Genomic DNA, 22818 nt, shown 5'->3' with positions numbered 1-22818 from the left:
AAGTATTGAAGTGTGCTAAGAGGAAAACTTAATATTCAATAATGTAAGTTCTAGGTTCATAGAAACATTGTCAACCTTTTAGGTAAGCTAATTATGTAATTATTCTAAATTATTTATCCTGTTTTTGACTTTTGGATCTATTCATGACTTTAATCTTTATTTAATTCTTTATGATTAGTTTATTTTATTAAAATTCTAAACTGCTGGAAAAGCAATGGACAGATTTGCAATGGCAAAAGTTGATCCCACACCACACAGAGCATTTGATTTTTTTTAAAAACAACAAACCTAAAGTGCATAGTCCACATCTGTATCATTCTGTGTTTATGACTAACATGAAAGAAGTCTTTTTTGTGTGATTATCAGATGCAGTTAAGATGCTCATTTACTCTATGAACAATACGCATACTAATACAAAATAAAATAAAAGGATAAATTATTAATGAAGATTAAGCATTATAGCACAAATGCATAATATGCTAAACATTTGTAAAGAGGGAGAAAGACAGACAACTACAAGGGTTGGACAATGAAACTGAAACACCTGGTTTTAGACCACAATAATTTATTAGTATGGTGTAGGGCCTCCTTTTGCTGCCAATACAGCGTCAATTCGTCTTGGGAATGACATATACAAGTCCTGCACAGTGGTCAGAGGGATTTTAAGCCATTCTTCTTGCAGGATAGTGGCCAGGTCACTACGTGATACTGGTGGAGGAAAACGTTTCCTGACTAGCTCCTCCAAAACACCCCAAAGTGGCTCAATAATATTTAGATCTGGGGACTGTGCAGGCCATGGGAGATGTTCAACTTCACTTTCATGTTCATCAAACCAATCTTTCACCAGTCTTGCTGTGTGTATTGGTGCATTGTCATTCTGATACACGGCACCGCTTCAGGATACAATGTTTGAACCATTGGATGCACATGGTCCTCAAGAATGGTTCGGTAGTCCTTGGGAGTCCATCTAGCACAAGTATTGGGCCAAGGGAATGCCATGATATGGCAGCCCAAACCATCACTGATCCACCCCCATGCTTCACTCTGGGCATGCAACAGTCTGGGTGGTACGCTTCTTTGGGGCTTCTCCACACCGTAACTCTCCCGGATGTGGGGATAACAGTAAAGGTGGACTCATCAGAGAACAATACATGTTTCACGTTGTCTACAGCCCAAGATTTGCGCTCCTTGCACCATTGAAACCAACGTTTGGCATTGGCATGAGTGACCAAAGGTTTGGCTATAGCAGCCCGGCTGTGTATATTGACCCTGTAGAGCTCTCGACGGACAGTTCTGGTGGAAACAGGAGAGTTGAGGTGCACATTTAATTCTGCCATGATTTGGGCAGCCGTGGTTTTATGTTTTTTGGATACAATCCGGGTTAGCACTTGAACATCCCTTTCAGACAGCTTCCTCTTGCGTCCACAGTTAATCCTGTTGGATGTGGTTCGTCCTTCTTGGTGGTATGCTGACATTACCCTGGATACCGTGACTCTTGATACATCACAAAGACTTGCTGTCTTGGTCACAGATGCGCCAGCAAGACGTGCACCAACAATTTGTCCTCTTTTGAACTCTGGTATGTCACCCATAATGTTGTGTGCATTTCAATATTTTGAGCAAAACTGTGCTCTTACCCTGCTAATTGAACTTTCACACTCTGCTCTTACTGGTGCAATGTGCAATCAATGAAGACTGGCTACCAGGCTGGTCCAATTTAGCCATGAAACCTCCCACACTAAAATGACAGGTGTTTCAGTTTCATTGTCCAACCCCTGTACAGGTCCTTCTCAAAATATTAGCATATTGTGATAAAGTTCATTATTTTCCATAATGTCATGATGAAAATGTAACATTCATATATTTTAGATTCATTGCACACTAACTGAAATATTTCAGGTCTTTTATTGTCTTAATATGGATGATTTTGGCATACAGCTCATGAAAACCCAAAATTCCTATCTCACAAAATTAGCATATTTCATCCGACCAATAAAAGAAAAGTGTTTTTAATACAAAAAACGTCAACCTTCAAATAATCATGTACAGTTATGCACTCAATACTTGGTCGAGAATTCTTTTGCAGAAATGACTGCTTCAATGCGGCGTGGCATGGAGGCAATCAGCCTGTGGCAGTGCTGAGGTCTTATGGAGGCCCAGGATGCTTCGATAGCGGCCTTTAGCTCATCCAGAGTGTTGGGTCTTGAGTCTCTCAACGTTCTCTTCACAATATCCCACAGATTCTCTATGGGGTTCAGGTCAGGAGAGTTGACAGGCCAATTGAGCACAGTGATACCATGGTCAGTAAACCATTTACCAGTGGTTTTGGCACTGTGAGCAGGAGCCAGGTCCTGCTGAAAAATGAAATCTTCATCTCCATAAAGCTTTTCAGCAGATGGAAGCATGAAGTGCTCCAAAATCTCCTGATAGCTAGCTGCATTGACCCTGCCCTTGATAAAACACAGTGGACCAACACCAGCAGCTGACACGGCACCCGGACCATCACTGACTGTGGGTACTTGACACTAGACGTCTGGCATTTTGGCATTTCCTTCTCCCCAGTCTTCCTCCAGACTCTGGCACCTTGATTTCCGAATGACATGCAGAATTTGCTTTCATCCGAAAAAGTACTTTGGACCACTGAGCAACAGTCCAGTGCTGCTTCTCTGTAGCCCAGGTCAGGCGCTTCTGCCGCTGTTTCTGGTTCAAAAGTGGCTTGACCTGGGGAATGCGGCACCTGTAGCCCATTTCCTGCACACGCCTGTGCACGGTGGCTCTGGATGTTTCTACTCCAGACTCAGTCCACTGCTTCCGCAGGTCCCCCAAGGTCTGGAATAGGCCCTTCTCCACAATCTTCCTCAGGGTCCGGTCACCTCTTCTCATTGTGCAGCGTTTTCTGCCACACTTTTTCCTTCCCACAGACTTCCCACTGAGGTGCCTTGATACAGCACTCTGGGAACAGCCTATTCGTTCACAAATTTCTTTCTGTGTCTTACCCTCTTCTGTTTTGAGTGATGAACCAGGCTGGGAGTTTTAAAGGCCTCAGAAATCTTTTGCAGGTGTTTAGAGTTAACTCGTTGATTCAGATGATTAAGTTCATAGCTCGTTTAGAGACCCTTTTAATGATATGCTAATTTTGTGAGATAGGAATTTTGGGTTTTCATGAGCTGTATGCCAAAATCATCCGTATTAAGACAATAAAAGACCTGAAATATTTCAATTAGCGTGCAATGAATCTAAAATATATGAATGTTAAATTTTCATCATGACATTATGGAAAATAATGAACTTTATCACAATATGCTAATATTTTGAGAAGGACCTGTATATTGAGTGTCTCTAATTTTAAAAGAAAATACCCTGTCACTGGCTATCAACCACCTTTCAACAGAGTTAAGAACTGTACTCATAAAGCAAGAAAATTAGATGGTCGTTATTTATGCTACTTTTTAAAAATAATTAACAATCAATGTTTATTAGTACGTAATAATGGTACAATTAAGTACTAATGGACTAAAATAGAGAATGTTAAGGCTAGGAAACTAATGAACAAAGCAAACCCTATAATATCATATTTTGTCTTTATTGACCTCGGAAATGCAGACTGGAGGCAGGTAATCTCATCTTTAGGTGAGTTTAATAAATAGCAAAAAAGCATTAGACAGGTTGACAACAAGGTTGTTATAGGAGAATCCAACAAAGGAGAGAGAGGGTGTCACGGTGGGGTCTTGGGTTGGACCAAAGCGCATTTCAAAGCAGTCTTTCAGCTTTATTCAAAAAGGTCAAAAACATAACAAAAACACTGCAGGTACTGAACAGGGTCGAGATCCAAACACTTACATCACAGACACTGCAGGAACATGGAGACTCATGGCAGGGACGAGGGTAGAGGATCAAGTTGTAACGCAAGGAACCCACAAAACATAATGAAACAAACCAACTAATATGCAGAGAAAGAACAAAGGCAGGTAATCAAAGGAACTAAGGACAGGTGAGGCAAGGAGGCAGGAAGGCAGAGGGAACAGGTGAACCTAATACAAGTAATTAACAAGACACCGAGCAGACCTAAAACAAAACTATAAACAAAGATAAACAAAACATAATCAAGAATAAACATGAACTAAAGGAAACTGAGAACCTTGAGGGAACACAACAACCTAAGGCCTAAACACTTAACAAAATAGGAACCAAAAGGGAACCCTGACTAAAAAGTAAACAAACCTAAACAAACACAGACTGAACCAAAACTGAGGATGAAGCAGAGGAAACGAGGACTAGAATAAAAGTAAACAATAACTAAAGCTAACCTATAAAGGAGGAAATAGAGAACAAAGATAAACTAGAGGAGCAAGGCTAAAGGGGACCGGAGAACTAATAACATTAATAATAATGAAACCATTCTAAGAACAGGAAACAACGGCAAGGGAACAAAGGGTGAGAGGAGAACACACTGGGAGGCAGAAGAAAACTAGAACTGTAGGAAAAAACAGAAAACACGAACACAAAACCATAAACAAGAAACCTCTAGTAAACACTAAATAAAACAAAACACAAAGTCCAAAATGTAACATCCTGACAGAGGGAGAGCTTAGACTCAGGAATGAAATCACATGACGTAAAGGTCAGAACATAGGTTTAACAAGAAAAACAGGAAGTAAAAGGAACATTTTGCACAAAAAGAACCAGGCTGCTGAGATCTACAAAAATAACAATATACATAGGATCAAAACTCCAGGTACACAGAAAAAAAATATAAACAGAGAACATAAATCAAGAATGGCAAATTAAAGGAGTAATTAATCATTAATTAAGACTAGATGTATGAGGGTATACTACACCGAAAACCAGAACTCTAAATACTATGTAGAAACGTATGATGCAAATCAAAACACAAAACAAGAACCAGAGTCCAATATGGATTAGGACACACTAAACAAACAACAAATTTTAAGCCCAGACCAAAGTAGACCCAAAGTAGATCACATGGAAAAGGGGCATTAGAGGAGAGTTAAGAATGGAAAATGGGAGAAGATTTAAAGAACTCAAAGTTTCAGAAACTGCCGGGACATGCATCAAACTGGGCCAGAACAGGGAAATATTGTCTGTACTGCAGGTCTGATGAAGCTGTTTATTTTCTCAGAACAATTCGTGTTCCTTCTACCTGCATGGTCCTTCTACCTCAGTCATACTTTCGGTTAGAGGGACAGTCGCTTCAGCTAAAACAGTGATTCTCCCGTGATTCGCTCAGAAGCTGCTTAGATTTAGGATGTTAGAGGCCCCTGGGCTAGAGACAGTTACCCACACGTTTCTTTTAGGCACATTAACTTCAAGCGTTTTAGGCCATATCCACATAAAATAGTTTATCCAAAACAATTTTGCTATAGATCTGACCCACATACAGAGAAACCCTCCGAAGAACAAAATCAGTAAAAGGTTGTTTATTTAAAGGAGGATAAACAGGAACGTAATGGTTAAGTCACTTGAGACCACTGGCTTAATCTGGGATACATGAAATGTAGGATGGATGCGAAGACTTGCAGGTAAATGGAGACGACAGCAGACAGACTAATAATAGTCTTAATCTCATAGGGACCGATGAAACGAGGTGAAAGCTTACGTGACATAGACTTAAGGGGTACATTTCGTGCAGACAACCATACCTTCTGTCCAGGCTGGTATTCAGGTGCAGGTCTGTGTCTACGATCAGCAAAACGCTTGTTCTGATCAGCAGTGCGATGTAAACTCTGGATAGTGGAATTCCAAATAGTCTTGCAGTGGCGGATATGTTGGTGGACAGATGACAAAGCAATATCATTTTTGTCCACAGCAAACAGGGGTGGCTGATAACCAAGTGAGGCCTCAAAAGGTGAACGTCCAGTGGCAGAAGAAATGTGTGAATTTAAGACATACTCAATCCAAGGTAGGTATGAGCACAGTCAGAGGGGTTAGTGGACGTGAGACATCGTAGGGTAGATTCCAGCTGCTGATTTAATCTTTCGGTCTGACCATTAGACTGAGGGTGGCAACCTGAAGTTAATGAAACCTTAGCTCTGAGAGCTACACAAAACTGTTTCCAAATCTGCGAGATGAACTGTGGACCTCGGTCTGATAAGATGTCCTGCGGAATTCCATGGAGACGAAAAACATGTTTCATGAGGAGTTTGGCGGTTTGAAGGGCTGACGGACATTTTTTGAGGGGAATGAGATGACATGCTTTAGAAAAGCAGTCCGCAATAGTGAGAACTGTTGTCGTACCTGAGGAGAGGGAAAGTCCAGTAACAAAATCCAAAGCTATGTGAGACCAGGTTCGACTTGGGATGCTGAGAGGTTGAAGAAGACAAGCAGGAGACTGGTTACAAGACTTATTTCTGGCACAAGTAGCACAGGACTGAACAAACTCCTTCACATCTTTGTGTAAAGATGGCCACCAAAACCTTCTTTGAACTAATGCAATAGTTCTACTAACACCTGGATGGGCAGAAAATTTTGCTGTGTGTAACCAATTGATTATTCGGGATTGTACTGTGGATGGGACATAGATGTGGTTAGGTAGTCCATTGCCAGGGTCAGGTTCCTGTTGTTGAGCCTTTGGTGCAGTATCCTCAATTTCCCATCTGAGTGCGCCAACCGTCCAACTGGGTGGTAGGATGGGCGCAAGTTCCTTCACCGAATTGTCTGTGGCAAACTGTCTGGAGAGGGCATCCGGCTTAGCATTCTTTGGTCCGGGTCTGAAAGAAATGCATAAATCGAAACGAGAGAAAAATAAGGACCAGCGAGACTGATGTGGGTTAAGTCTTTTAGCTGACTGTAGGTAGGCCAAGTTCTTGTGATCAGTCCAGACTTGGATGGGATGCTCAACCCCCTCAAGCCAGTGACGCCACTCTTCAAGGGCCAATTTGATCCCCAGCAGCTCTCTGTCACCCACATCATAGTTCTTCTCAATATTACTGAGCCTGCGAGAAAAGAAAGCACAAGGATGAAGTCTCCCATCTTCTGAGTTTTGCGATAGCACCACTCCGACTCCAATGTCAGAGGCGTTGACTTCCAGGATGAACTATCTTGAGGGATCTGGATGGACCGAGATGGGGGCTTGAGAGAACCTCTCCTTCGGATGACCAGGAGAAGGATATCTTGGAGGAAGTCAGAGCAGTCAGAGGTGCAGCAACGAGACTATAGTCTTTAGTGAAATGTCTGTAAAAGTTAGCAAATCCTAGAAAACACTCCATTGATTTTCGTGAGTCAGGCACCGGCCACTCCAGTACAGCTCTTATCTTCTCTGGATCTGAACGTACCTGTCCACCCTCAAGGATGTAGCCCAAGAAAGTGATTGAAGATTGGTGAAACTCACACTTTTCGGCTTTTACGAACAGGTTATTCTCCAGAAGGCGTTGAAGAACTTGGCGAACGTGTTTGCGATGCTCCTGTATGTCCTTGGAGTAAATCAGAATGTCATCCAAGTATACGAAAACAAAAATTTTCAAAAAATCTCTGAGAACGCTATTAACTAAGGCTTGAAATACAGCAGGAGCATTGCATAATCCAAAAGGCATGACCTTTTGGCCCAACGGCGTCTTGAAAGCCATTATCCACTCATCCCCCTGGCAGATCCTGACCAAATGGTAAGCATTACAGATATCTATTTTGGAGAAAACGGTGGCACCATAAACGGGTTCGAAAGCGGAAATGATGAGGGGAAGTGGGTACTTATTTTTACCGGTGATTTGATTTAAGCCTCTATCATCAATGCAGGGACGTAATGAACCGTCCTTCTTCCCCACAAAGAAAAAATCCGCCCCAAGTGGTGAGGAGGAAGGCCAAATAATTCCTGCAGACAGAGTGATTTATATAATCTTCCATAGATTTCTGTTCAGGACGAGAGATGTTATAGAGTCTGCTAGAGGGCAGAGGTGCACAGGGAAGAAGGTTGATTGTGCAATCATAGGGTCTGTGAGGTGGTAAGGATAGGGCCTTACTTTTATTGAAAACTCCCTTAAGGTCATGGTATTCAAGGGGCACGAGTCAGATCAATTACCTCGTCCTCCTTGTTGGCCTGCTGAGGTAGAGTAGGGGAAAAAGCAGACTGGAGACAAGATGAATGGCAATTAGTGGACCAGGACTCAATGCGACACTTAGACCAGTCTAAATGCGGATTATGTTGCTGCAACCAGGGAAAACCTAAAACTAGTGAGCCTTGAGACACTGGAAACACAAAAAAAGATGTCTTCTCTCTATGATTGCCTGATAATAAAAGTTCAACTGGTTTGGTTTGTTGAGTTATCTGCTGTAATCTCTTACCGTCTAGAGCTAGGACTGAACGTGGGGATTCAAGTAGTTCCACTTCTATACCTGCCTTGTTTACCAACTCTAAATCTATAAGGTTCTGTTCACAGCCAGAATCTATAAGTGCAGATAAGGTCATAGTACACTGATCCACTATGAGAGTAGCAGGTAAGCTGAATCTGGGGGCTTTACAAATCTGAGCGTGGTCCACCAACCCCCCCTTCAAAGCCGGTGGAACCTGTCTTTTAACGGCCCGGGGCAGACAGGACAAGTTGCTACGAAATGATCTGAAGAACCACAGTAAAAACACTGTTTGGACACTCTGCATTTCTGTCTCTCCTCAATAGAGAGACGGGTACATCCCACCAGCATGGGCTCGGGTTCACAAACTGTTTGCTGAGGTAGGTCCTTGACAATGGGTGGAAAATTACTCTTTAGCTGGGAGTTGTCATTTGTCCTTTCTGCTCTGGCTCTCCTCTCTCTTATTTTGTTGTCAACTCGGGTTGCTAAAGAAATAACCTCATCTAAGGTAGGAGGTTCATCAATCATAGTAAGTTCATCCTTTAGTGAATCATCTAAAGCGTGCAAAAAGGTAGTTTTTAGAGCTTCATTATTCCAGCCTGAAGTGGCTGCTAACGTACAAAATTCGATAGAAAACTCTGTAATGGGTCGGGGACGTTGCTTTAATTAATGCCCTCAACTGTCGGCCAGCACTAGACTTGTCTAATACAGGGGAAATAGTCTTCTTAAACTTTTTAACAAAATCATCAAAAGTACAACCAAATTCCCTGCAATCAGGAAACCGGGCTTCAGCCCACTGTAAAGCTTTGCCAGTCAGTAATCCAATAATATAAGAAATTTTAATGTCATCATGGGGAAAAGAGCGGGGGGATCGGTTGAAAACCAAAGAACAATGAAGCAAAAATCCCCCACAATTGCCTACCTCACCTGAGAACTTATCCGGATTAGGGGAAGTGACTTCACGAGAGTGAGGCAGTTGTTGGGATACCAGTGATGCAGTAGCGCCATCTGCAGGTGTGGTGGACTGAGTACCTAAGGTTTGTTGTAACATGGAGGCAATCTGTTCTAGCTGTTGATTTGTATGGCATTGTTGCTCTGAAAGGGAATGGAGAGATGAATCATGAAAGTGGATTTGGTTAGCATGTTCAGAGAGAGTTCTACGGAGTGCCTCTGCTGGGTCTTGTTGGCCAGAGTGTTCTGTCATTGTTTTTGCAATAGATCTCACCCACATACAGAGAAACACTCCAAAGAACAAAATCACTAAAAGGTTGTTTATTTAAAGGAAGATAATCAGGAACGTAATGGTCGAAACTCTAACTGTATGGAAAAAGGGGAAGAGAACGAGTGAGAACAGGGAATGGAAAAGTTAATGAAACTAAGAACAATACACTAATATGATCAATAGTTCTGCTTACTAAGTAGCTGTGGTCAGGTTGCCAGGGGTAGAGAGATTCAAGATCCAGGTTAGACGAAGGTGAGTCTGTAGGAGGTTCCTTAGGTGCTGTTCAGTGTGAGCTCGGAGTGGACAGGAATGAGTTCGGTGTGCAGGTTTTTACGTTTGAGGGTGGACAGGTTACGCTTACGGTTTTGTCCAGGAGACGACGGGAGCGGGAAACTGCCAGCTTGATGTGAATCCAAACGAAGACAGGAGATAGGATATGAAATCCACAGGCTTGATCATAGATAGGCTTGATTATCCAGAGTAATTTCCGAAGACGTAGTCAGTACACGGTGACAGAGATCCAGAGCTTAGGTTTTCTAAATCTGGAAAAGAAGTAAAGACACAGTTACACGAGGTCGAAGAACGAAGCATAAACTTAGTGCTTGGCTTGAGCTTGTACCACTGGTGGCAAAACACTCTGGCATTGATGTGCTGGCAGCCTCCTGCTTATGTACTCCTCAGAGTAATCAGTGGAATAAGTCGCACTTGTCACCCAGCACTCCAGAGAGCTCCAGCACCGTCTGAAAATGAACACATGAAGCAAGCACAAAAAAACCACAAACACAACCCAGATCCTGACAGATTAAAGTATGGTGCAAGTGCTTACAACTTTCAGTGGTGTCTCAAGTACTTGAGGTCTAGAGTTAGGTTCATGTTTGTGACATCATTATTTTCAGGAGTGGCCTATTGACTAGTCACACAAAAAGCCAATAAATTAAACCATTCACAGTAATAATGGCTTATAATTTTTCTTTGGAAACCTAAAAAATACTGGGCTTGCAAAGCTTCAAATTATTAAACAAGCGAATGTAAAAAATATTTTAGGCCCCTCGAAACCAGCAATAACTCTTGAAAAGGCAAGTAGTCCTGGCGGTGGCTTTTGGGATGTCCAGAAATGTCTCACCTTTGAGACAGAACTCACTGTGTTATGATTATTATGTTGGAGACACAAAATAAAGCGTTTTTCAGGAACTTCAGTCAAAAATTAGATTAACATATGATAGCTTAAGATGCAAAATAAACATTTAGCTCGGCCGCAGCCTTAAAGACCAGCCAGGTCCTGGTGATTTGGTTGGTGATCCTCACTTGGATGGAAGCTTAACTCTGAGGTTCGGTCTTAATTCTCTCATTTGAAATGAACCCCTGTGGCAACTTATCAGGATTGGATTTTTAGCTGATGGGAGAATTGAGCTGCAGAGAGTATAAAGTTAGACAATTTCCAAGATTCCACAACCAGAGAGTTTCACAGATGTGCAAGTTTATCACATATGTCATGAAAAGTCAAAAGTTAATAGCTCTAAGACAGTAATAGCAGCTAATTATTTACAAAAGAAAGACAATACTATTATTGTGTGCAATGCTGTGTGACACAGCTGACTCCTGAAAGTTATTGCTTTTGTGCAATCTGATTGCCTTGAGCACAAAGCCAAATCCAGTTGCCAGAAGGAGATCCCATCTGTAGCAGATGAAAAACGCTTTATTTTGTGTCTCCAACATAATAATCATAACACAGTGAGTTCTGTCTCAAAGGTGAGACATTTCTGGACATCCCAAAAGCCACCGCCAGGACTACTTGCCTTTTCAAGAGTTATCGCTGGTTTTGAGGGGCCTAAAATATTTTTTACATTCGCTTGTTTAATAATTTGAAGCTTTGCAAGCCCAGTATTTTTTAGGTTTCCAAAGAAAAATTATAAGCCATTATCACTGTGAATGGTTTAATTTATTGGCTTTTTGTGTGACTAGTCAATAGGCCACTCCTGAAAATAATGATGTCACAAACATGAACCTAACTCTAGACCTCAAGTACTTGAGACACCACTGAAAGTTGTAAGCACTTGCACCATACTTTCCTACCATGTTCAGCTGAAAATGCATTTGTAGTTTTTTGAGATTGTTTGTCCCTGCTTTCTTGCAGACGACAATTAACTGTCGCATCGCCTTGGTGATGATGCAGTACAGTGTCATGGCCAACAGCTACTGGCTGCTGGTGGAAGGCATCTATCTCCACAACCTTCTGGTCATTACAGTGTTCACAGAGAGAAACTACTTCAAAATCTACCTGTGCATCGGCTGGGGTGAGCTGGCCTGTTCTGTATCTGTGGGTGTGTCACTATGAATTTCTGCAAGTCCAGTATATGAACACAAGTAAATAAAGGCAAAAATGTAAAAATAATTCATACTTTTTTTTACAGGTACACCATTAATATTCCTTGTCCCATGGGCAATCTCTAAATATATATATGAAAATACAGAGTAAGTGTTTTTTCCTTCCTTTACTATTAATTGCAAAAGCAATATTTTTATGTAACCATGTTAACTAAATATTTTCCAAAGGCGGTGTAATGCACAGTTGCTTATTATTGCTCTGAGACTAAATTAAATTATCTAATGGTCAGGAGTTAAAACATTAAAATGTCACAAATATTTTAATAGTAAACACCCTCTTGCATGCTCCTTAGTGGTAAAAGGAGGGACAGGAATTTTAAAGCCACACTTTGTGAATGATGGGAAAATATCTTATCGGCCAACACAAGAAGCAGCTGCAAATCTTAGAACAAAAACAAAACTATAAATTATAGAGCAAGTGTCCCAAGGCATATAAGAAATGTCTTGCACATAGCAAGAAATGTTGTTTTGCTGCAACTACAAGCGTTGGTTTTCTTCAATGCATTTATATTTTCAGGTGCTGGGAGATGAATACGGACATGAATATCTGGTGGATAATCCGAGCACCAATACTGCTTGCCGTTGTGGTAATTTCCATAACAACCATTTTGTATTTCTTTTTTTTGGTCAAATTTAGCACATATTTAATCCCCAAAAAATTCCACATGCACATCTGGCATCTTGTATTTCCACTTGACTGCACTATGTTTTTGTCAAATTTTACACTATGCAATATTAAAAACAGCTCCTTTATTTATGAAGGCTGAAAGGCTGGCTGTGTTTCAGATCTAACGTCTGGGAAGTATGCTAGTCCTCGTAAGATTCTGGGTCAAATAAAAACAATTATAATGTATTTTGTCCAGCAGCACAGATCATGTGTGCTCTGCAAAGGTGAGTTCAGAGAGTTTATGTTGCTCCGATTGGTCATGCATCCAGACATCCTGGTATTTTCCATGCATTAATTGCAGTGTTAAGTGTCCTGGATCCTGCAGGAATTCCTGTGTTTGGATTGTTTGTAGGAATGGCGGGGCTGGTCCTCATTCCGGAGTTTCCCTCATTATCATGATCCCACCAGTTTTTATTTTTGTCAAGCTCAACCTCAGAGCAGGAAAATCTAAAACACTTTGAACATAGGCGATTTATTTAAGAAAATATTTTAACTTACCTTAAATAGTAAATAAATCCTAAACATACATTATTTATTATGACAACAGCTCATTCAGGTCACATTTTAAACATTTAATAACCAGACAATGTTATGCTGTTTTATAAATATTTAAGCTTCCATACTGCTCTGAAATTATTAAATTCATGTGTCCAAATTAAATACAGCACACTTTCCTTGTTCAGGAACCCCCAAAATGAACACCTTGAAGGTCACATCCAAAGATATTTTCATCAGAGAAAAGCCTGGTGTGTCTTTTAAACATGCCGGCTGATGTGAAAGAGTCATATTAAACAGGAGCTGCTGTTTAAGACTGTTTGTGTGCTAACTAGATACCCAATTTCGAGCAAAGCTCTTTTTTTCATAAGCATTTTTATGTTTCTGTTCTTTAGGAATCAAGAATCTGAGATAGTTTGGAGCATGTTTATTTATTAAATGTTACTATGTTTGCTCTAAAAACTGAGCTAGGTAAAACCATAAGAACTCTATCTACATGTACAGTACAGACCAAAAGTTTGGACACACCTTCTCATTCAAAGAGTTGTCTTTATTTTCATGACTATGAAAATTGTAGCTTCACACTGAAGGCATCAAAACTATGAATTATATATTGAACAAAAAAGTGTGAAACAACTGAAAATATGTCTTATATTCTAGGTTCTTCAAAGTAGCCACCTTTTGCTTTGATTACTGCTCCGCACACTCTTGGTATTCTGTTGATGAGCTTCAAGAGGTAGTCACCTGAAATGGTTTTCACTTTACAGGTGTGCACTGTCAGGTTTAATAAGTGGGATTTCAAGCCTTATAAATGGGGTTGGGACCATCAGTTGTGTTGTGCAGGAGGTGGATACAGTACACAGTTGATAGTCCTACTCAATAGACTATTAGAATTTGTATTATGGAAAGAAAAAAGCAGCTAAGTAAAGAAAAACGAGTGGCCATCATTACTTTAAGAAATGAAGGTCAGTCAGTCCGAACAAGTGGGAAAACTTTGAAAGTATCCCCAAGTGCAGTCGCAAAAACCATCAAGCGCTACAAAGAAACTGGCTCACATGAGGACCGCCCCAGGAAAGGAAGACCAAGAGTCACCTCTGCTGTGGACGATAAGTTCATCCGAGTCACCAGCCTCAGAAATCGCAGGTTAACAGCAGCTCAGATTAGAGAACAGGTCAATGCCACACAGAGTTCTAGCAGCAGACACATCTCTAGAACAACTGTTAAGAGGAGACTGTGTGAATCAGGCCTTCATGGTAAAATAGCTGCTAGGAAACCACTGCTGAGGACAGGCAACAAGCAGAAGAGACTTGTTTGGGCTAAAGAACACAAGGAATGGACATTAGACCAGTGGAAATCTGTGCTTTGGTCTGATGAGTCCAAGTTTGAGATCTTTGGTTCCAACCACCGTGTCTTTGTGCGGCGCAGAAGAGGTGAACAGATGGACTCTACATGCCTGGTTCCCACTGTGAGGCATGGAGGAGGAGGTGTGATGATGTGGGGGTGCTTTGCTGGTGACACTGTTGGAGATTTATTCAAAATTGAAAGCAAACTGAACCAGCATGGCTACCACATCATCTTGCAGCGGCATGCTATTCCATCCGGTTTGCGTTTAGTTGGACCATCATTTATTTTTCAACAGGACAATGACCCCAAACACACCTCCAGGCTGTGTAAGGGCTATTTGACCAAGAAGGAGAGTGATGGGGTGCTGCGCCAGATGACCTGGCCTCCACAGTCACCGGACCTGAACCCAATCGAGATGGTTTGGGGTGAGCTGGACCGCAGAGTGAAGGCAAAAGGGCCAACAAGTGCTAAGCATCTCTGGGAACTCCTTCAAGACTGTTGGAAAACCATTTCAGGTGACTACCTCTTGAAGCTCATCAACAGAATGCCAAGAGTGTGTGGAGCAGTAATCAAAGCAAAAGGTGGCTACTTTGAAGAACCTAGAATATAAGACATATTTTCAGTTGTTTCACACTTTTTTGTTCAGTATATAATTCCACATGTGTTAATTCATAGTTTTGATGGCTTCAGTGTGAAGCTACAATATTCATAGTCATAAAAATAAAGACAACTCTTTGAATGAGAAGGTGTGTCCAAACATTTGGTCTGTACTGTACATAGAAACAACATAAACTCTGAAGGTTTTAAACCAATTAGAAGCTACATAAAAATTGTTGTTTATTTCCAATGGGTAAATAAAACATCTGGTTTTAATATGCTTTATTTGACTACAGACCTCTTTAGACTGAAAACAAATTATGCATACTTTTTACCCTGCTTATTTCCTTTTTGAATTTAATAAACCAAATTAATTGCTACAACAGTAACATAACCAGAAAAAATGTCTATGATTGATACTTTGTTGAAAGTAATTTGCAGGCGATTATTGTCGTGTGGCTGGGATGCTTCTTGTCTCTTTTAAAAAGCTTTGCAGAGACTTTACTAAAGCTTTCTGTTTTTTTGTGAGCAATTTCTTTTAAGATTTTTAGATTTCTAGATTTTCTTGCTGTCCACTGATGCTTCTCATCCAGTCTGACTATTTTGTAAAGAAAAACATGCTAAAATGTGGCTTTGCAAAGTATTGACTCAGGGGAGCTAATGACAAATGCACATCACAGTTTTCAGATTTTTTTTTGTCTACCACATGAAATATCAATAAAATACATTGAAGTGACAAAATGTAGAACTATTCAAGGAGGAGTTTTGTAAAGCACTGGATATTTCCAAGCCATCAGTCTACCTTCAGAAAAATGAACTAATGATCTATTCTTCAGATTAGTTTTATTTAAAGCTTTTTCTTCCCTTCACATTTTTTAATAGGCAGTAGAGTTCAAGCAAGGTTACATATATTTGTTAAAAATCTGGAATTTCTATTCCTGATGATTATGTTTTGACATTTTTAGAGGAAACTTAAGCATTTGCTCTCCTGAATTCTTCTCTCTGTATTTGACTTGGACAACAGAGCTTTTTGCATAGTTGGATGTTGTGTAATCATTTTCCTTGCTTACATCAGGCAGACTGGGATCATCCACAAACGTTATCTTCAGTTGAAGCCCAGGGTCTCTTATGTTGCTAACATTATAGGAGCAACATTTTAACTCCAATGTTTAGATTCCATTTATAAATCATTGCACAACAGAAACTCGGATAACAACCCTAGGGGCCTCTTGAATCACAAAGACTAAAAGGCCTAGCTTTTGTCAGAAAGCAGTGTGCTTTTCTGCTAGGGGTGGTGGCATGGGAATTTCAGTAAAACACTTTTAAAGTCAATTGAGTCACATAATGCAAACAATTGCAAAACCGTGTTGTTTTACTAAAAGCTTGTGAGTTCATACGGTACATTTACTCAACTTAATATTTTAAACCAACATCTGACTGAAAGAAAACCACAAACTCTTTGGTAAATTACATGTTTGTCATTCCGCCCAGTAAAATTGTTTGCTCCTTTATGTGTAAACATCAAATTGACTTGTAAGTTAGGAAAAGGGTTTAGTTTAAAATTATTGGAAAAACAACAAACAAATCGTAAATATCTCTAAAAAAAGAGTGGCTTATAGTAAAATATCTGTAATTTTGAAATATATCTGTGTTGCGCAATGTCGTAAGTGTGTAATGTAGCGGCAGATGTTTTGCAACATTCTTTTTCAACTTCCATTATGATTATACATTTTTTTTTGTAGCTATTACCAATATCTTTGTCTTTTCACAGATCAACTTCATTATCTTTATACATATCATCAGGATCCTTTTTTCCAAACTTCGAGCACACTTAATGGGATACACAGATTATAAAGTCAGGTGAGTTTAAATGTTAAATTTATCTTTTAACTCTTGTTTCTTATTTGCAACTTAGTTTTTTGTTCTTTCTGCATCTCAGGTTGGCAAAGTCAACTCTAACACTGATCCCGCTTCTGGGAATCCATCATATGGTCTTTGTCTTCTTGCCTGATGAGACCACCAACGACACTTTACATTTACGTCTCGCTAAGCTCTTCGCTGACCTCTTCCTCTCCTCCTTCCAGGTTGGAGCATAATTTTAAGAAAAAAAACACTGATTAATGAAGCTGTATTTACATTTCCTAATCAAATCATTTATGAAGTAATAGCAGTGAGGATTAATGCTCTTTAATAAAATAAACTGCTGACCTAGTTGGGAAGTCCTGTGTAAAGTCAGTGTCAGAAGGCACTGCATTGGAATAACTAAATCTGCCATGATGATGAGCCAAACAAACAGCACAGAAGGGAAGATTGTGTAAAGAGGATCTTCTGAGACAAGTGCAACTTTCCTCAAAACACAGATGTCTCTCAAATGCATGTGGCTGCATAAAGAAGCATGATGTGGTAGCAATAATATTTACTACTCTGACTAGCAAATAACTAACCTAAAAAAACTGGAATATTAGTTTCATCTCTTCTTTTTCTTTTTTCTTGCGTATTTGTTTCTTTGTGTTCTTAAATTGTAACCTCACCTTACAATGTGTCCCCTCTGATCAACCCTTCCTAGCGTGGCCTCCCCTTGTTTTGACACAAACCACTGTTTGCACTGTTGCTTGTTCTTTGCCATACTCCAAGAACATTTGTTGCTGATGCTCTGTATCAGAGTGCATGTGCTGCGGGGAAACATAATGACAGAATGAGCGGAAACAACTGATACAGGATGCAGAAAAGTACAGTTAAACCATAAATTATGAATACCCCTGACATATTTAAGTTTAAAGTAAACTTTTAATTGTAATATTTCCTTTGACCGGCCCAGCCAAAGTCCCAACGTTCGACCCACAGAGAAACTGTGGTGGAAGATAAAGATTACGGTGATGACAAAGAGTCTTTCAAATCTTAAAGACCTGGAGCTTACCATAAAGATAAATCATCAATACCAGAGAAAACATCCTTTTACACTGTTTTACTATATTTTGAGAGATGCTGTTCATTTCCTATTAGAAACAAATTTCTTGGTTAAATAACCATTTTAAATCTAAATCTGCCAGAGGCTTGAATGATTTTAAGGCTTACCTGTAGGTCTTGGCCATGGTGATTCTTACATAAACAGCACCCCGGGGGAGATTATGCTTCTGCTGTCCCCAAACCAATCAAAATGCAGGAATTCATCTCACTATTGGTGTAGGAAACAAATACAATGCACTAAAAGACGTGTAAAAGCACCAAAAAACACATACAACGTGTAACTGATACACCTCTTTTCTAATGCCTCCTGCTACCGGTCATGTTTGTGTGGATTAAAGATCTGCAAAAAGATATTCCTGTGGTCTCAAAAGGTGTTTTTGCATTTGGACAGATTCTGTAAATCTGACCCAGTATCCGTTAACTTCTCAGGGTCTCCTGGTGACGATCTTGTACTGTTTTGTCAACAAAGAAGTAAGTGTCCTGATCTACATTAAATGTTCCCAACCTCTGATTTTTATAGTACCACATTTCTAACATCTCATTTTCTTTTGTGCTTTCATAGGTGCAATCTGAGATCCTGAAGAAGTGGAAGCGCTGGAAACTAGGGAGGAACATTGAGGAGGAATATCGTCACACCAACAGCAATACCAATAACACGAAGACAGGCAGCCTGCTGAACCATATCCCTCGGCTTTCCCCCCTTCAGGACATCGGCAAATCTTCTGGCCCTGTCTGCAGTCCCGAAGAGCAAACATGGCTTGTGACTCGCTGCCACAATGGGATGGTCCACGGCAAGGAGACGGACATCTGCAGCTCCCAGCAGAGCGAAGGAACCACCAACTGCACCCTTGTGGAGGATAGCAGCCTGTCGGATAAGATGCAATGTTATGAGGTTCAGAGAGAGAATGTCGAGAGCCACCTTTGTAAGATATGAGAGAGAACTTTAGAAAATAAGTCAGATGGTTTTGAGCTCTGATGGAGCTGCTGTGAGTGGTGTGCTGACTGATTTACTCATGGCAGCAGTCGTCAGTCATAAGTGTCACTGGAAGAAGCTCTCGGCCCTGTAATATGACAGCAGTATGGCACACATCCAAACCAGGGTGCTCAGTGTGCTGTGAGTCTTGTAAAATGATTGTCTTGATGTTTGTCAATTTAACATATGAAGCTGCTGCCTGTTGAACAATTTTACCAACAAATTCAAGAAAACACAAATGACTACAAAAGAAATACAAAAGCACACAGGGTCCTGGCATGAGCCTCTGCTTTAGTGTTTGCTTTATGACAAATATGTGTTTTGTGGTACAACAAACTGAACATTGGACTGCGCACCCAAAAAACAAGACCAAATAACACAGAACAAGAAGGACAAAGGGGAATGCTTTTTTTACTCAATATGCTCCGCTCTGGTATGTGTATATTGCCATCTTGTCCATATTGATACTAATGAAACTGTACTGAGAACGAAATAAAAAAACGTTAATGTGACTTTACCTCAAACAGTTAGGTAACCACAGAGTTATTGTTGATGGGAAAAAGGCAGCTGCTCACCCTAGGTCCTGCCTGGCTTATACACAGACATAAAATGAGATCAAGGCATGAATAACTAAATGAATAATGTTTGATTTCTTTTCTTGGTTTAGGTATTGCTGAGTGTTACAGTTTTATTTTGGTCACAGTTGCAAAGGTATAATGCCCTTTTTTTTTACATGTTACATTCCAAACAAAAACTTCAATGTCATTTTTTGGGATTTTATGTGATGGACCAACAGAAAGTAGCACATTATTGATAAGTGAAAGACAAAAGACTTATGGTTTTCCATATTTTTACAAATAATATTATGAAAATTGTGGTGTGCTTTTGCATTCTTACCCCCGACATAACATTTTAGCTACTCTATGGCTCTCTTTCAGGATTGTCTTTTGTCTAGCCTCTCTTTGCTATTCCCATCAAATCTGTCCTGCTTCACTGTTCCTCTAAAAGAAAAGCATCCCCACAGCATTATGCTACTCCCACCATGGCTCACCATGTGGATGATCTGTTCAGGTTCATATGAAGTATTTTTAGGGACAGTGTTTTACATGTAGGGTTAAAAGTTTGGTCTAATTTAAATTTAAACTGGAGTTTTATTGCTTTACTTAAACAAAGACTTCCTTCTTGCCACTCATCTAATAATGGCAGATTCGTGGAGTAAACAAGTAATAGTTGTCCCTTCGACAACTTCTCCCACTTGGGCTTTGGATCTCCGTGGCTCCTCTACATTTGCCATGGGTTGGTTTTCGTGTACAGCCATGTATTGGTAGCTTTGCAGCTATGTCATCTTATTTCTGTTTAAATCCCGTTTAAGATTCAAAAGCTCCTACAATCTACTTTCCGAGGGCCTCAGACAGCTCTTTAGATCTTACCATGGTGTTCAACTCTCAGTCCAACAGTCAGATGCTAACCAGATTTAAAGCTTAAAGCGTATTTTTTCCTTTTAAAATTGGAATAAATATTGCCTTTTTCCTTAAAATTTGTTTTATAGATTTTACAGAAAAAACTTAAAAGATGGTTGGATGGATGGATGGATGGATGGATGGATGAATAGATGGATGGATGGATGGATGGATGTTTCTAAAAGCAATGTTGCACTGGATTTTATTTAGGGGTATCAGAGTGAAGGGGAACAAAATAACCCAATTTTCATATTTTTTTAATAAAAGAGAAACCTAATTTATCATTTTTGTTGGTCAGCCACATACAATTACTATAAAACAGATTGAAGTTTGTGGTTGTAACATGCCAAAATGTAAAAACCCTAAGGGCTAAGACTATTTTTGCAAGGCACTGTATACACTATATAGCAAGAGTGCCATCCATAAACCACTCGATTCAATGTAAAACAAAAAATAAAAAACTGAAGCCTTGTTTCAATAATTTCTGAATGGATCACTGTTTCACAAAATGAGCCAACACCTCGGAAACAGAGTGTGTTTGTAGTGTTACATCATCGGACGAGCATATATACATAGAACTATAATTATAAAATATAAGAATAAATCTCTTAGTACACATATATGCCATAAAATGACATGAAATGTTGTTAAAATGTGGGACTGACAGTGCTAAAGAGTGCTGGCACCATGTTTCTCTATGGACAGTGTTTACCATGCAACCATATGTTGAAGAAGCCTAAAAGCAGAACAAAGCTCATCTGGTTATCTTTCAGAGGCTAAAGTTAGCGGTACATTTGCTTGTAAATAAGTTGTCACCTGTAGAGCATTAATCAAACTTTGAGTTCCTAAAAGATCTACTAGAGCTAACTTAACGTGATTTTTGTACGAATAACTATTTGCACAGTGTTAATTTATACTGGTAATTGCTAAATATTATATACATATATGTGTTTATACAAAGTATTTAGCTTTCTTGTGAATGTGTGTTTATACAGGGTATGAATACTCTTGATTTTATTATTCCAGGTTTGTGGATGTATTACACTAAGAGGAAACAAAATCAGTAGCCAAAAGGCTAAGGGGTTGATGAAAAACAGAGGAGCACAGAGGTTAAAGGCTGGTACAAATTAGTCCCACTCTGACATTAAGCAGCACAGGACATTCCCAGATCTCATGCCTATATAGTGCATGAAGAAAAAAAGCTCTGTCTTTGATTTTGAAGTCCTGATGGACCTCAGAGCAAATTCAAGCACTACAGCAACATTTGTGTTGTGTCAGATAATTGTTCTGCTCCCAGCCAGTTTCTATCATTGAGTGGGTAGAAAAAAAATTGCAGGCAAAAGCTATTTTCCATCAGCATCTGCTGAGGGTTGCCACAGAGCAAGTAGACATCCAATAATTGAGCTGGGAGCACGGTGCACACACCGGTGCTGCAGAGCTGGAGGAAAATGCTTGCATACTCATACTCAAATAGAAAGAGTAATGACTGGTTTTGGCATACCAGAAGTGCATTGCTAATTTTATTTTAAAGTAAAATCCGCATTTTAATGAAATTTGACTTATAAGCATAGGTTTGGGTCATCCTCCATTTTTGTGGACCAAAGGGGTTCTGTCTGAATGTATTCTTGGTAAGGCTCAAATTAATATGTTTCTTTACTCTTCTCTTCATGGTGTTTCTGTAAAGTATGAACAGGTCAGTGGAAGATGACTTCATTCAGGTGTAAACAGTCCGTCATATATTGTATTATATTCGTGCAAGTGGTGAAAGAATAAAATTCAATGTATGTGAAATATGAATTTACCTCACAATGTATTTTGTATTGGTAGACATTTAAGACATTAAAGAAATGAGAAAGCATTTGTTGACTAAATTGCTAACTTCTTTGTTAGCGGCTTCGGTGACTGGAAGTGTTTTAACTGATTAAGATATTGATCTAGCAAACAATGAAGTATTGATCTGTCGTCTGGTTCAGTGCCTGGTTTAAAAGCCATGGCAATTGATAGTTTTGACAGATTAAACTTTTTCTTCCCCAACATTCTACAGCTTGACTAAAGCACATTCATCTGTTTTAACACATGTACAGCAATAAGAAGCCTGACTGTTGTCATGTCATAACCTAACCTGACAACAGTATTCCAAACTGCAAATATTGAGGTTATTCCTATTTTAAAACCAATACTAAGGATGTAAAGGTACACTAAAATTGTAGTTCAGTATGTACTCCTCACTCTGTTTTGGTTTTTTTATCACTCAAAAGTACTGGTGTGACACATGTTTTTGATGTACAAAAACACCAAGTCCAGTTAAATGTCTAACTCTGCTTATTATGTGCAATTGAAGCCTTAAAAAAAAATAAAAAAATAAAATATATATATATATATATTTTTTTTTTGCTGTCATATATAT

General features: G+C 39.6%; 1 protein-coding gene across 2 annotated transcripts in view; it reads left to right on the top strand.

Moving 5' to 3' along the window:
* Nucleotides 1–22269, top strand: part of LOC124863473 (glucagon receptor-like) — a 33105-nt gene extending 10836 nt beyond the window's left edge. For both annotated transcript variants that reach the window (XM_047357857.1, XM_047357856.1), the window contains exons 8-14: nt 11658–11817; nt 11935–11995; nt 12426–12495; nt 16783–16871; nt 16951–17095; nt 18408–18449; nt 18541–22269. In XM_047357857.1, the coding sequence (XP_047213813.1) occupies nt 11658–11817; nt 11935–11995; nt 12426–12495; nt 16783–16871; nt 16951–17095; nt 18408–18449; nt 18541–18912 (939 nt within the window). In that variant the 3' untranslated portion in view covers nt 18913–22269. The remainder of the gene's footprint in view (nt 1–11657; nt 11818–11934; nt 11996–12425; nt 12496–16782; nt 16872–16950; nt 17096–18407; nt 18450–18540) is intronic.
* The last annotated feature ends 549 nt before the right edge of the window (nt 22270–22818 follow it).

This window comes from Girardinichthys multiradiatus, chromosome X (genome assembly GCF_021462225.1).
Source record: "Girardinichthys multiradiatus isolate DD_20200921_A chromosome X, DD_fGirMul_XY1, whole genome shotgun sequence".
Taxonomy (NCBI): Eukaryota; Metazoa; Chordata; class Actinopteri; order Cyprinodontiformes; family Goodeidae; genus Girardinichthys; species Girardinichthys multiradiatus.
This window is presented reverse-complemented; position numbering and strand designations above follow the sequence as displayed.